At 30.9% G+C, this 16629-nt stretch overlaps 1 protein-coding gene across 2 annotated transcripts in view; it reads left to right on the top strand.

The window, feature by feature from the left end:
• The window catches only part of AP3B1 (adaptor related protein complex 3 subunit beta 1), a 318879-nt gene that overhangs the window by 149217 nt on the left and 153033 nt on the right, over positions 1 to 16629 (top strand). For both annotated transcript variants that reach the window (XM_074282333.1, XM_074282332.1), the window contains exons 9-13: positions 4981 to 5078; positions 6498 to 6552; positions 6641 to 6712; positions 11317 to 11379; positions 12619 to 12751. In XM_074282333.1, coding sequence (XP_074138434.1) covers positions 4981 to 5078; positions 6498 to 6552; positions 6641 to 6712; positions 11317 to 11379; positions 12619 to 12751 — 421 coding nt within the window. The remainder of the gene's footprint in view (positions 1 to 4980; positions 5079 to 6497; positions 6553 to 6640; positions 6713 to 11316; positions 11380 to 12618; positions 12752 to 16629) is intronic.

Genomic DNA, 16629 nt, shown 5'->3' with positions numbered 1-16629 from the left:
CAGCTCTTTCTTTTGTGGCAAAGAATTAGAAACTGAGAGGATACCCATTAATTGGGAAATGGCTGAACAAGTTATATAATGTATGAATGTGATGGAATACCATTGTGTTGTAAGAAATGAGGGAGATATGGATTCAGACAAATTTGGGAAGACTTATATGAACTGATTGAAAGAGAAACGAGAATCAAGCAAATAATTTACCCATTAACAGCAATACAGGTAATCGACTGAAGTAACGGATCAACACAGTGGCCTATCTCATTTCCAAATGCCTCATAAGGAGAAACGCATTCTACCTCTAGAGAGATGCATTCAGTATACAATTTAGATTACATATATTTCCACCCTATCTCCTGTTCCTGAATTTGTCTAGTGTGGAAATTTATTTTGAATGATTTCATTGGTTTTGTTGTTCATGATGGATTGGACTACAGAAAAGAGAGGAAAAGATTCTGGAACTGAAAATATAATTTAATAAAAATAAGCGAAGTGCTATGTAAATGGGTGCCACTTTCTACCTCTGAAAACAAAACAAAATAAAACCTTGCATTTGGTGTTGAACTTCCCTATGCATTTTCATTGCTCTTTAGACAAATTCCTTCCCCTCCCCTTTCTTACTGCATTTAAAAAAAATCTTCAACATTTATTCTTGAGAGATTCTCATTCTTTCTGTCTTGATGTCACCTATTGAACTTTTTTCATGAAATCTATCTGGTTTATGAACTATTTGAGACCTTATTATCCAAAAATTCAGTCATATATGTATATTTCTGTTTTAGAAACTCAAAGACAAGGTGGTCAGTTTCTCCTGAAATTCTCATCATCTCTACCCCATATGTGTTTTATATGTTTTTTCTTCCTGTTTGTAAGGATCTGATTTATAAGAAAGTTTTCCCTTCTTGAAGTGGATCATGAAGACAAGTAAGGAAATTGTCAGTGAGTGATTCCATGTCAGAGAGTATGAACTCCATCAGATGTTTGTGTAATTAAAATACCCAATAATTATTATATCATGCCTTTTCCTTCCCTTCTTTAAAATGCGTTTTTCAAATAATGTGTTTTTGTTTTTTTTTTTTTTTTTTTCCTGCTTGCATTTTATGCTGTGTCCTAGGGAGCTTAAATTTCTCTTCTCCCCTTTCCCTCAATCTTCTAACCAAGCTGTTCATTTCCCAAATCTCGTTTTCAGGCACTAAGGTTGGTAGCAGTGAAGAAAACATTAAATTTTCTTTTTCCTCTTCATTTTCTTTAGTACAACTCTGTAATCTATCATTCATTCTAGATTTCTTCTGGCAGTATCAATTGGTTCACTGGTGCCCATGTGAATTTCTAGAATAATAGTCATTAGATTTGACATATCTTAGGCATTTTTTGTAATGTTCTGAATGTGTACGCCAAATTTAGAAAGAATTATTGGTTGATAGGAGCACTGTGGTTAGAGCACTAAACCTGGAATAAGACTTGAATTAAAATCCAATCTCAGATCATCCTAACCATTTAACCTGTGTTTGTCTTGAAATGGGAATAATAATAGCACTCATCTTTCAGAGTTATTTTAAGGATTAAATGAGATATTTTCAAATCACTTTGCAAGCTTTGAAGCATTACAAAAATCTATTAAAGTATAATGATAAAACAACCTTAAGATACCATTTTACACCTATATGATTAGCTAAAATGTTTGAAAGGAAAAAAAAAGGCAAATGTTAAAGGGGATGTGGAAAAATTGGAACACTTATTAGTGGAATTGTGATCTAAATCCATCTCTTTTGAAGAATAATCTGGAATTGTGCCCAAAGAGTTATTAAGCTGCTTATATCCTTTGACCCAGTAGTACCACTCCTAGGTATGATGTCAAAGATGATTAGAGAAAAAGAAAAAGAACTTGTTTGTTCTAAATTATTTATTTTAGCAGCTTTTTAACTGGTGGAAAAGAACTAAAAATTAGGGGGGGGGGATACCTGTCAGTTGGGCAATGACTAATCAAGTTGTATTATGTGATTGTGTTCGAATACTACGGGGCTATAAGAAATGATTAGTTTGATCTTAGAAAAACATGAAAAGACTTGCATGAAATAATAAAAAGCAAAATGAGCAAAATCAATAAAATGCTCTATGTATATAGAAATATTGTTTAAGAACAACCTTGAGTAACAAAATAATTTTGGTTATTATAAATATTCAAATTGACTACAGAGTATATATATTGTTTGTTTGTTTGTTTGTTTGTTTTTGCTGAGGCAATTGGGACTAAGTGACTTGCCCAGGGTCACACAGCTAGGAAGTGTTAAGTGTTAAGATTTGAACTCAGATTTCTCCTGAATTCAGGTCTGGTGCTTTATCCACTGCGCCACTTAGCAGAGAATATGTGAAAGAAGACTATCTGCATCCAGGGATAGAACTGATAAATACACACACACATATATTGGTGTCTAATTGGGTAGCCATCTCTGGGGGAGAGAGGAAAAAGGGGGAAAAAAGAAATTTAGATTATAACTTTATTATATATTTAAAAGGAATAGCAAATTGTACATAATTTCATGTGAAATCATTTTTTATTATACTATGTCATGGAAATGCTTGTTTTATTTCATAAATTAAAAATAAATATTTGAGTCAGTAAGTATTATTTTCATTATTATTAATTTTAACATAGTCATTGTGTCAGCAGATAGATGCTTTATGTTATGCCTTGACATTGTCACCAACTCCCCCTATTCATGTCCTCCTTCTCTAAACTCTTGTTATTCCTTAGCATTGTCACCAACTCATGTTCTCCTTCACTTAACTCTTTATGCAAATAAAGAGTTATCTTTTACACAAAAGTCTTGATGATCTCTTACCTGAAAGATCTACCATATTTATTACAGGACAGACAGTTGTTTCTTGTTTCAGATGGTTTTGTCTTCAGAAAGAACCACATCTCTTACTCACTTCTAATATGTTCTGTCTTTTTTCTTTCCTTTCTCCCCTGTGCTACACATCCTTATATCTTACAACTTCTTAACACGTACTTGGATCTGCTTTTTCACATCCTCATCCCCCCCCCACACTTTTTCCCCACTGAAAGTCTTTTGAAACAAAAAAATCATTTTTCTTGGCCAACACAATCTTTTACATTGCCCTCCAGATTGCAGCTTGCAGCCAGAAGGCTTGGCAGAAACAATACCCAGTCTTTTTCTTCCTTCCCAGTCTCCTTTGCCCAGACCTAATGAGGTGTTGGATATCTCCTTCTGACTGAACTGATTTTCTTTCCTGCCTACCTCAGAAATCTTCCATCCCTTCCATAAACAAAGGTAATCTAAATTCTTTCTTCTCTTTGACCCTTGGGCTCAGTTCTCCCATGCCAACAGTTATTGGTAGGGGACAAAGATGCTAACAATTTTTGAATAATGTCAGAATTCCCCAGCTATAAATTTCCTGGATTTTTACAACATTATGTCTTTGGGTTGCTCAGCTGTTTTTTCTTTTTTTTTTCCCCCTCCCCATTTTAATCATTAAATACTTATTAAACATCTGCTCTAGGATGTTTAGATGTCCTAGCTCTAGGGATTCAAGTACAAAGAATGAAACAATCTCTTTTCTCAATAAACGTATCTCCTAATTTAGGAGACATTGGGTAAATATAAAAATACATATACAATATAAATAGGAAGTTAATATAAATACATGCAAAATAGTTTGAAAAGAATGGTAGTGATAACTGGAGGATTCAAGAAGTTTTATCCAGAAGCAGTGCTTAAGTTGCATCTTAAAGAAAAAAAAGTATCTCTCTGATATAGAGGTAAGGAGTGACTACTTTCTAGGCATATGGGCCAGTGCAAAGGCAAGGAGACATAGGAGGTAGAGGGCTCTATGTAAGGAACAGAGAAAAAATTGCCTGTTTGCCTGGGCAGAGGTATATGTGGGAGAGATTGGAGAGTAGATTAGGTTGTGCAGTGCATTAAAAGCTAAACAGAAGCTGTTCTATCCTAGAGATAATTGAAAATCACTGAAGTTTGTTAAGTAGAGGAATCAAATGATCATTATGTCCTTTTAGAAAATTTCTTTGGCAGTAATGTTTAAGATGTGCTGTAGTAGACAGAGATGAGACCCAGAGACCCCAAGTTTGTTGAATTGATCAGTCAAGAGTAGATAAGGTGCCTGGACTAAGGTAGTACCACATCCACAAATCTTTCTCCCCTTCTTGTTATGAACACTTTGAGGGTAGGGACTGTTTTATTTTTATTTTTGTATTTCTATCTAATAGTACAAAGTTTGGCAAGTAACAGGTTCTTTATAAAGGCTTATTGACTAATTGCCTTGTTTTAATTTTTTTTTTTTCTTTTTCTTGAGTCCTTCTAACTTCTTTGCTTCTTCCTCCTCATTTTTCATTTTCTGAAGTCCCTCCAAATTGTATATCCCTCAAATCAATCTTTAGCCTGTTCCTCCTTTCTCAAACCTTCAAATTCTCCTTTACATATCTTTATCCTCCTTCGATCATGGTTTTTTACTCTTCCAACAAAACCAAAAACAGCAAGTTTTGCACTGACTTGAATTTTTTTTCTTACACATTAACATTAAGCTCCAACTATAATTATGTAAAATATTATGTATTTTCCTGTCCATTTTCATGCTTTCATTAAATTTTAAAGGAGCATTTTCCAAGATTAGGACTTAGGTGTACTTCTGTGGAAAGGGCGAGTACTCGATTTAGAATCATAGGAAATAGGTTCAAAGGTTTTTGCTACCTGTGAGATCTTGGGCTTGTCCCCTCTTCTCCCTGAACCTCATTTTCCTTATCTGTAAAATGAGGACGTTAGTGTCACATTCAGTGCTCCTGAATTCCCACTGAACTCTAGATATATGGTCCTATGGTTTTGGATTAGTAATTTTCATCTTGTAGTTCTGTTCTTTTAGATTTACATAAGCATAAAGACCTCAGTTCAATTTAAAGCAAATTTTTAAAAGGAGTTATTAATGATATTTAACACTCTTTTTCAGGTGGTGATGGCAGTTGCTCAGCTGTATTGGCATTTATCACCAAAATCTGAAGCTGGTATTATTTCTAAATCATTAGTACGTTTACTTCGTAGTAATAGGTAGGTCAGTCCTCCCTCCTCTTGATTTTTTTCCTGTTTCTTTAGAACTTGTATTTAAGAAATTATGATTTGTCTTTTACTTTTTATGTTAATTTACATTTGATTATTACAAAGAAGACTTTAGATACAATTTAATAATGATAAAAGCTTATTTTAAAATGATGTCAGGTTTAGTCTTAAATATTGATTTTTTTTTTTCCCTACCAGATAGAGCTTAAAAATCTAGCATTGACAATTGTAAAACCTTTTGTTCCAACTTTTCCCCTCCTTCCGCTCACCTCTTCCCCCAGATGGCAGGTTGACCAATACATGGTAAATATGTTAAAGTATAAATTAAATACAATATATGTATACATGTCCAAATAGTTATTTTGCTATTCAAAAAGAATCGGACTTTGAAATAGTGTACAATTAGCCTGTGAAGGAAATCCAAAATGCAGGTGGACAAAAATAGAGGGATTTGGAATCCCTCTATTTGGATAAAGGAATTTGTACATAGTCATCTCCCAGAGTTCTTTCACTGGATGTAGCTGGTTCAGTTCATTACTGCTCTATTGGAACTGATTTGGTTCATCTCAAAAAGATTCAGGAAAAACAACCAACCTGTCATATTTCATAGCCTATGTACAATTTATGCCATAATTCCTATAAACTTTTCGATGAAAGGAAGTACATTTTTTCTTCTCCATAGGCCAAACTTGTTTTTTATAATTATATAGCATCCAATTTTATTCTGTTCTTTTTACTTATTTTATTCTAGTTATTGTGCATATTTTTCATGTTAATTATGTTAAAGCATATATTAAGTACAATATATATATTTATATTTATATATTTATATATACATACACATATCCATACAGTTATTTTGCTACACAAGAAGAATCAAGATTTTGAAATACTGTACAATTAATCTGTGAAGAAAATAAAAAATGCAGGCAGGTTTGGGAATGCTATGTAGTTGTTCAGCACTCATTTCCCAGAGTTCTTTCATTGGGATACATATTGTTTTCTTGGCTCATCTTACTTATTCATCATTACTTCAGTATTTCCATTTTTCTCTGCATTCTTCAGACCTCAACTTTTTAAACTGTACAACACTATTTTATCATAGTAATATATCACCACTTATTTGTCTATTTTCCAGTCTTTAGATTACTTTTGAAATCTTCTAATTTCAGATATCAGTTAATGTCAGATTGACTTGGCTAATATTTTGAATTTGACTTATTTGTGGCAAATGGTAAAAAAACAATCTTTTTTCTATTAAAGTTTGAGATTTTCTAAGAAGCTTTATGAGTATTAAATATATTCCTTATTTTCCTTACTTTCTTTTTTTATTTTCCTTTACTTTTCTTACTTTAATTAATGTCATTTTATTGAAAAATATGTCTAATAAAAACTTGCTTTTGTTTCTAGGGAGGTGCAGTACATTGTTCTACAGAATATAGCAACTATGTCAATTCAGAGAAAGGTATGCATATCACTTACAATTTAGGAAAATGACAAATGGATATGCCATTAATCTCCTTTTTTTTTTTTTTTCCCCTTTAAAAAATTAGGGTATGTTTGAACCTTATTTGAAGAGTTTTTATGTTAGATCAACTGATCCAACCATGATCAAGACACTGAAGGTAGGTGTTTTTCGGTTTTATAGATGATCTTCTTATGTTTGATTTATTAAAAAAAAAAAGAGAGATAAAACAGAAACAAAAAACATAGGATTCTAAACATTAGAGATTAGAATTCTAATGTAAGAGGCTTAACTGTAAAACTTTACTCTCTCTCTCTCTCTCTCTCTCTCTCTCTCTCTCTCTCTCTCTCTCTCTCTTTCTCCCTCTCTCTCTCTCTCTCTTTCTCTCACACATATACCCATAACCATGTTACATTCTAATCAATATATTTTCCTCATGCAACTTATATTTGTATGCTTCCTAGCAGTATCTAGGAACTGAAGATAGACAAGGGAAAAGAGATATGAGAAGCTATATTTCTTGTTGGTCAACACTAAGCCCTACTGGTGACTGCAGTAAATGTGAAGCAGGCATCTGTGATATTATTTAGATTCTTTAGCCATTTCTCCCTCCCCTCCCCCTTTTCCCCCTCTCCAAAAAAAAAAAAAAAAAAAAAAAGGTGATTGCCTCCTGAAATGCTTTTCTTACAACACTTTTTGGTAATTGTACTACTTAGTAGTAGTTGTAGTAACAGTAACTCATTTATATAGTTTCCTCATTATAGCTAGTTGATTTGTATTATTGTTCCCATTTAACACTTGATAAAACTGATTCTAGGAAATGACTTGAATATCTTTTTTTTTTTATTATATCTTTTTATTGACAGAACATATGCATGAGTAATTTTTGCAACATTTTCCTTGCACTCACTTCTGTTGCAAATTTTCTCTTCTCTCCCTCCATCCCCTCCCCTAGATGGCAGGCAATGACTTGAATATCTAATACCACAGAACTGTCCTTCACATAGTTTAAATCTTTCCTATCTATGTCCAGCGTTTTTCCCATGAAACTGTGTCTCATACTGATGAGATAAATAGAGATAAATGGGAAATGAAATAAAGTTTATATCTTTAGATTTTTTCTGTAAACATTTAACTATAAACATCCAACATGATTTATTTGTTTTTCTATGAGAAATGTTTATCTTCTTAAATGTTCCATATAAAGTAAAATATAAAAGAAATATATCAAGGTGTGTAGGTGAATGTGAGATCCATACTTCTATTCTTACTGGTTTATGGCCTAATTTATTCTGGGTTTCCCTAAAATGGTAAATATTAACTTTCCAATTCATGCATAACTTTCTTTCTTTCTTTTTTTTTTTTTTTAATGTTAAGAGTACATATCATCCTTCCAGAAGGACTAATGTTAGTTAAAAGTAATTTACTTTGAAAAATTGATGCCTAGACCATGTCAGCTTTGGAGACTCACACAATCTCAAGTTGGAAGGGACCTTACACATTATTTGAACAACCTTTGATTGTATCATACAACCATTTCATGATAACCAGGGCAACTCTTAGAATATTTTTAAATTCACAAAATAAGTTTACATAGGTTTACAAAAGAAGCTAATTATATTGAAATGTGGGTCCAATTTTTTATTTATTTTTTTTTTATATATTTATTTTATCTTAGAATTTGGTATTAAATTTTATTATTATTATTATTTTAAATAGTTTTTATTTATCAGATATATTTGTGGGTAATTTTACAACATTGACAGTTGCCAAACCTTTTGTTCTAATTTTTCCCCTCCTTCCCTTCCTCTCCTCCCCAGATGGCAAGTTGACCAATACATGTTAAATATGTTAAAGTACATTTAACATGTTTGACATGTATTGGTCAGCCTGCCATTTGGCGGGGAAGGGGAAAAATTGGGCAAGGAGCTTGGAAGTTGTCAATGTTGTGGAATTACCTATGCATATATCTGGTAAATAAAAACTATTTTAAAATATGTTAAAGTATAAATTAAATAAAATCTATATAATGTCCAAACAGCTGTTTTGCTATTCAAAAAGAATCGGACTTTGAAATAGTGTACAATTAGCCTGTGAAGGAAATCCAAAATGCAGGTGGACAAAAATAGAGGGATTTGGAATCCCTTTATTTGGATAAAGGAATTTGTACATAGTCATCTCCCAGAGTTCTTTTGCTGGGTGTAGCTGGTTCAGTTCATTACTGCTCTATTGGAACTGATTTGGTTCATCTCATTGTTGAAAATGGCCACGTCCATCAGAATACATCCTCATACAGTATCATTGTTGAAGTGTACAACGATCTCCTTGTGCTGCTCATTTCACTCAGCATCAGTTCATGTAAGTTTCTCCAGGCTTTCTGAAATCATCCTGCTGGTCATTTCTTACAGAACAATAATATTCCATAACATTCATATACCACAATTTATTCAGCCATTCTCCAATTGATGGGTATCCACTCAGTTTCCAGTTTCTGGCCACTACAAAAGGGTTGCCACAAACATTCTTGCACATACAGGTCCCTTTCCATTCTTTAAAATCTCTTTGGGATAAAAGCCCAGTAGTAGCACTGCTGGGTCAAATAGTATGCACAGTTTGGGTCCAATTCTTTTTAGAATTCATAGATAATAAATTAAGCACCCCTACTCTGGACTAACTCATTTCTGAGCAGTTCTCTCTTTTAAACTTCTTAGAAATCTACTTTGTTAGGCACCATTTGGACATCTTTAATTCTTGGGAAAATTTTATCTTATTTGATGCCAAAATCAGTTTTTTAATTATTATTATTATTATTATTTGTTTTTTTAAATCTTCTACCTAATATCTTAGGGCCAAGTAGATCAAGTCTAGTATCTCTTTCCACAGCTTCCTTTCCTATCCCCTTCCCAAATCTTTCCTTTTTCAAAGTAAACATTGCTAATTCCTTCAACTAGTTTTCCTATGGTTAATCTTCTGTCATGTCAACATTGTGTTCTTCTCCTGGTTGTTCCTAATCTTGTGAATAATAGTCTTGGATACTTGGATACCTCTTTTAATGCAAATGAAGATTTTATTAGATATTTTGGATGTCATATCATACTGTTGATTTATTGAATTCACAGTAAGTACCCACAGCTTTTGATGCCTTTATAGAGTCTAGCAAATTGGTGATTGTTGTTTTTGTTTTTTGTCTGTTGGTTGATCCATGCTCAGGATTATCCTTTTTATTCTTTAAAATTGTATTTTTCTCACATGACTGTATTCCTCTTCCTTTTCTCTCATGAGGGACTGTGGGGTATATATGATCAGCAGAACGTTTACTTGAAAGTATCAAGATCTCAGTTTGAATCTTAACTTGTAACATTTCACTAGTATTCTGATAATGGACATGTACCTTCATCTTTTTGAGCCTTAATTTCCTAAATTTAAAAAATAGGTTTTTATAATATATTAATTATCTTAGAGTTATGAAGCTTAAATGTAATAATAAATACAAAACACTTTGAGAATGATAAAGTGCTATGTAAATGTCATCCATCCTTTTTAGGTTTTCTTACCTTTTTTCCTTTACTGAGAAACTTTATTGACATTGAGTCTCTTTAGTGTAGTAGATCTAGTAACAATTTGATTGTTTGATTTGATAGCTTGCTATAGGCGACTGGTTATTGATCAAACTTTTTTTCCCCCCTTTTGAAATATAGTTTAGTAAAGTACCTATTAAATGCCTTTTCACTGTGGATTCTAAATAGCATAGAAAATGCTTTCTATTGTACATTAATTTAAAGGTGAAAATTATTCTTTTTTTTATTATAGTCAGTTATTTAATTTTATACTTTAACACCAAATAAAATAAGAATTTCCATATGAAAGTAGAACAAAAAGAAGTTTGCCCATGAAACTGTGAATCTTTGATTCTCTTTTTGGTATATAAATCAGTTCAACATATAGCTTCTTGTCTTGCTTGTATTCTAGAGTTCTTGCTCATCTCTTCTGGACATTTAAAAATATATTAATGATTTTTTCTTTTCCTTTCTTTTTTGGGCTGGTAGCCCAGTCCCTAAATTTATAACTACATCTTCTTCCTACCATCTTTGAAGAAAAAGAAAAACAAAATTCCTATATTGGATATGTAATCAATCAAAACAAGAAAATGAAAATTATTTTTAAAGATAATATTAATGAAATATGGCAAAAAATATTCAGTAACACACATGAGGCTTAAACCATATAATGGCTATAGAAATCTAATACTATAAACTCTTATGGAAGCAAAATTGCTGTGAACTATTATTTTAATCTGTATTTATAATTGAGTTTAATTTTGTTGTTCATTTGGCAATTTTTTTATTTAGACATCTTCATTTTCACTGAGAAGAGTCCTAAGATTTTAGAAAATCTAACAAATTTCTCCTTAATTTATTTAATTTTAAAACTTAATATATGACTAGGCTTTGGTGGTAACTCAGAAGCTCAAATATTAATACATAAATGATAAGTTTAAAAGGGAAAAAAGTGACTACTGGGAAAATGACTAGGGCAACTAAACTGAGTAAAGGTTCAGGAATTCTCAGACAGACTGGATTCCTCAAACAATGATAAAATTGTCAATGTAGAACTAGTTTTGTGAAAGAAGGGTTGACAAATCCCAAATTTAGCAGGCCTGATTCTTTTATTAGTTGTAAAAATCCTTTCCCAAAGTCATGACTTTCTTTTTGGGCTTTTTGTTCATGCTTTTTTTTTTTTTTTTTTTTTTTTTTTTTTTAATAGCTTGAAATATTGACAAATTTGGCAAATGAAGCCAACATATCAACGCTTCTTCGAGAATTTCAGGTTTGTGTATGGAATCTTATACTCTAATACTATTTCTTGATAAATCATAATCTTTAAAGCTTATATTGTTTCAGTATTTTTTTGGCTTTGTAAGTCTCATATGAAAAGTAAAATATATATTTGTTTCTTGATTTGATATTTAGAAAAATATTAATTTACTTTTGAGTGTCTGTCAGATTTTAAATATTTATATAAACAAAATGCAGATTGACAACTAGATAATCATCAATTCCAGTTAAAAAAATTATGAACCAAGATGTAACGTGATAGAAAAGGGAATCGTAAGGTAATATCCTCACTATGGAGTTAGGCTGCTGAGGGCGATTTCCAACAGGTGTGACTGGAAGATATTGCCCAAAAGTGTTATTTGCTTTTTTTTGCACCCTTAAAAAATTGTCCAATTTGTGGTTGTAGTCATTTCATGCAAAGTTTGTTTTCTAGGATATACTGTTTCAGTCAAGAATCCCACCCTAACCAAACAGAATCATTTCTTTCATCTGTTTGATTTTTTGGAATTTGTTTCTCAAAAGTCTGTAACTATTCAGGAGCAGATTTTTCATTGTTTCCCTTTAAGCTTGTCCTTCTTGCTTTCAGTTCTTTCTTCATCTAGTAACTTGTTTTTGTAACTTGTTTGCTCTTAATGAAGATTAGATAGTGTTTTATGTTTTTTGTGAATTGATAGCACCAAAGATCATTATGCTTTCTATAATTTGAAAATAAAATATTTGTTATCAGGCTATATTATTTTCATTTTGCCTTTCCCACTTCATCTCAATCTTCCAATTCTTTGATTTGGTCTCTTGGGGAAAAAAAAGGACTGGTTCTTTGAGGCAGGTAGGTCGGTTATTCATAGATTCACAGATGCTGCTGGTTAAATGGACTGAAACCTCCCTGAAGAGAGAGTTCTCATCAACTCCTTCAACCTTGCACTCAGACTAATTGCTGTCTTTGGGTGACTGCCCCCCACTATCTCTTGGGTAGTCAGAAACCACTGTGGCCACAGATGACTGGAGCTAGCATAAAAGCACATTCTTTAAATGAAAAACCCAAGTCATAGATAAGATATTAGTATAATTTTGTTGCTTTGTAAATTATGTATTTTTAGAATACATACCTATTTGATAAATATTATAATTTTCATTTGATAAGACTACAAATGCACAATTAATGGACAAATTTGTCATGATTTTTCATTTAATAAGACTGATGTACAGTTAATGGATTTCCTGTTTTCTTTAGACCTATGTGAAAAGTCAAGATAAACAGTTTGCTGCAGCGACCATCCAGGCTATAGGCAGATGTGCAACCAACATTTCAGAAGTAACCGATACCTGCCTTAATGGCCTGGTATGTTTGCTGTCCAACAGAGATGGTAAGGCAGCTTCTTTTTTGTTTATAAGTACTTAATAATTTGACCCCCTTTGTAGGTAGATCTACAAGTAATAAATAGCACAATTAGAACTGTCATATATTGCATTTTTTCTTTTGAATCACTTGTAATATAAGTAGTGTTGCATAGCAGTTGCATCCAACTACTATTTGAACCTTAAAGCACTTTTGCCCTTTTAAAAAAATAATATTTACTTTGCAAATGGTGGATAAATATAACATTACTGTCTACAAGTGTTAATAGCAGTTTCTTTCATTTGTTGTAGTTTTTTAAAACATTTACTCCCTTTGAGCTACCATATCACAAGAAATATTTTTTCCCCTCCATTCTGATAGGTTGTGAATGTTGTATAATAATTCTTCACCTGCAGAGGGTGCTGAAAGCAGGCAAATACATTTTTTTTAAATGTAAAATTGATGAGATTAAAAATTATGTTCACTATTTTAAGTTAAGCCCTGTGAAATTGGCTTGATTTTTAAAGTGATTTTGCATTTAAATTAGATTTGAATTATACATCATTAGGTTGCAAAATTTAGGTGGATATAAACAAAGCAAAAGTGTAAAAATATTGGCAACATAGTTAAAAATCCATTCAAAAATTATCTATTCAATTTTTGATGATACATGTAGTTTTTGATATTTAGAGACATAAATAATAGAGTTACTTTTAGAAAGGAAAGGAAAAAATTCCTAGCTAAAGAAATTTTCATGACTATTTTCCTTGAGAAATTGTTTTATTTATAGTATTTGTACTTGAAATGATAAATTCTGCCTAGTGAAAATATTGTTCTGTGGGCAAAACATAATAGAAATAATTTATGAAATTATGATTATTACAGATATACTTATATGCACATGTACTTTATATGTGTACTTATATATTCTAAATATAAAATTTAGCATTTAAACATTAAGCATATTTTTAATAATTTTTCTAATGAGAAGATTGCCATGCAAATAATTTGGTATTGGAAATAGCCTTTTCCTAATAAAAGTTTTTATTCACATATGAAGTAATTTATTTTAAATAATCCAGTGCAAAAAAGAAAAAAAAAAGGGAATGAAATTTAATTTCAAAAGTGTTTTTATGGATATCATTTGATGTGAATAGAGATAAAATTGCCAACTTAGAGATATTCAGTATAGGGGAAAAATATAAAATTTATTTTTTCTAAATGGATTAAGATTTTTTTATTTTACTTTTCCATTTAGTAAAAATATTATTTACTTTGTTATAATTCACACTTTAATTTCCTCAGTTCCCATAATATTTTCATTGAACATCGTAAACAACCCAAACTTTTTGGATTAATTCAAAAGTTATTATTTAAATTTATTTGACTAATTTTTAAAAATAATTGAAATGCCATTATTTTAAAGTTAAAAAGTGTTTACCAAACCCAATTGTTTATATTGCCAGTAAATTTAATACTGATTGATTTCACAGTATATAGATATAGATACATGCACAATTATATATTTATGTTTACATACAGACATTGTTGTTCTCTAGTGTTATTTGTGTTTCCCTTTTTGCTTCTTAGAGATGTGACCACTGATAATAGAATGTGCACTTCGTAGAAAATAATTTTTTCATCTAAATATTGTCTTCATTTTGTTATTTTGAAGAATTTTAATTTACCTTATCCTTTATGTGGACCCAAAATGTTAAGACTATCTAGTATTAGGTTTTGTCTTTCCATATTATTTTCAATACATGATATTATTTAAATCATAGAAAAATGAAACTAGATTGGTAAGTCAGGTCTATCAAACTGGTATATCAGAGGCCCTTGGAGTGCTCGTATTCTTATTTTGTAATTCAAATTATACAGCTTTTATTAAATTATTAAATTATTTAAATTATTGTTATTATTTATAAATGCATAAAATTGAGTTATTTATATTTAATCTCAAAATTCTTTGTTAAGTAGGAGTCCATTTTCTCATTCTTCTGCATCTGTATAATATTGTTATGATTCAATTTCTAAGAATTATACGTATTTCTATATCTTTAGTTAAATCTACAACTGCATTTACATCAACATCTGCATTGTTACATATATAAACATTAGATCTCTTTTTAAGTTTAACCTATTTCCACAAGTTTTATTTTTAGTATGGGATGAGATTTTATCATTTCTATCTTTAATAGGAGGTGTTGCTTTTATTTTGCAAAATTAAATACTGATTTTGGGAAATTATCTAAGATATTAACAGTTATGAAATAAGACTTGTTTTACTAACTTTTCTTTAAAAAATTAATTTATTGCTCAAAATTTATCTTACCTTAATTTTGACCCTTCATATAAGTATTTTAAAATTGTAGTAGGATAAAAAGTGAACCTTTTCTAAGAATTATAATCATGAATGCTAAAGTTCAAGTTTTGGAGAGGAAAGTTAAGAATAACAAAACGGTCTAAGCTGTATTATGGAAAAAAGATGATCACAGAAGGCTTTGAACTATTAATGCTTTTTGTTGCACAATTTTTGACTGAATTGTCTTAACTGGATTTAATAAGCCACTTAATTTAGCAGCCGTTGCTCTGTGTAATTTTTGACTATTTCCAAAAAATGAATCTTTCATCAAAAATTTTACTATTAAGGTAATTGAGAAGAGTATGATGCAAGGTCTCAAAGTACTAAATAAAACTGTTTTGAGCAATGGTGTCTTCTAGGAATTATGTAATACTTTTTGTTGTCATTCCTTTGACTTGAACAGTATTTTCCATATGAGTTTTTAAATTCCCATTACTTTTTCATGACACTTCCTAAATATCTTAGAAATATTATTATTTCAAGAAATCTGTCTATGGATTTTTCCGAAGATTTTTCTGGTTCTCCTTTCATCCCTAGATAATGCTTGAAGAATCATTGATTTGCCAATAAGAATGGTTGGCTGTAGATTCACAGATTATGTTTTCCACAAATTATATTTTCCATATTAATAATTTTGTTCATTCTATAAATATTAATTCCAGTAACTACTGTGTATGAAGTGAAGTGTTATCTAACATCCCTGCCCTAAAGAAGTTCATAATCTTTTAAGATATCTAAAATTCATTAGGTTAAGTTCTGAGAAACATATGCATAAGCAAATATGTGATAAATCAAACTTCTCTGTAAATTCAAAGAAGAAAAAGTTAGTGGTCCAAGAAGAATTCATGGAAGAAGTGGCATTTCAGATAGGCCATCACAAGTTTGTAGCATAGGATACAGCTTAATATGCAAGATCATTTTATCTATCCCCTTGAAACTATTTCTCTAGATAGTTTTATTTCTCATAAAATGCTGTTATATATAGTTTCTATATATACATTTTCTAGAACATTCTTTCCTTTTTGTAGGCCTTGTAACCTAGCCTACAAAAAATCTTTTTTGTTTCTCCACCATTTTCTTTGCTTATAAAGAATCATTTCCTAGGGTATTTCCTTCCCTGCATGCCAGCTATATACTCCCTCATTCATTCAAATTCCCTTTCAATTTCATAAAACCTGAAGGTTTAGTTTTTTTAATACTATGGAGTTGGCTTTTGTTAGGCATGGATTTTTATTTAGTATATAATTTAGCATTATTGTCCTACATGATATATTATTGCAAATCTATCCCTCCTGTTGCATGTTCCAACTAATCATTCTGGAAACTTCCCTTTTCAATGGTCAATTAAATAAGATTTTAAGGGTATTGATTAACAATCAAAGGAAATCAAGTTTCTTAAGATTATATATTCCCTCTTAAAATGAGAGCCACAAGTATATAGCCTGGAAGGTATATAATATAGCAGCTTTAGGAGAAAAGGACCCGGGTTTATACTCCACTGTCCATGTAATTTCAGTCAAGTCTGTTGATCAGCAGCTCAG

This window comes from Sminthopsis crassicaudata, chromosome 1, assembly GCF_048593235.1.
Source record: "Sminthopsis crassicaudata isolate SCR6 chromosome 1, ASM4859323v1, whole genome shotgun sequence".
Classification (NCBI taxonomy): Eukaryota; Metazoa; Chordata; class Mammalia; order Dasyuromorphia; family Dasyuridae; genus Sminthopsis; species Sminthopsis crassicaudata.
Note: the sequence above shows the minus strand (reverse complement) of the source record. Positions and strands in the feature narration are given on the sequence as shown.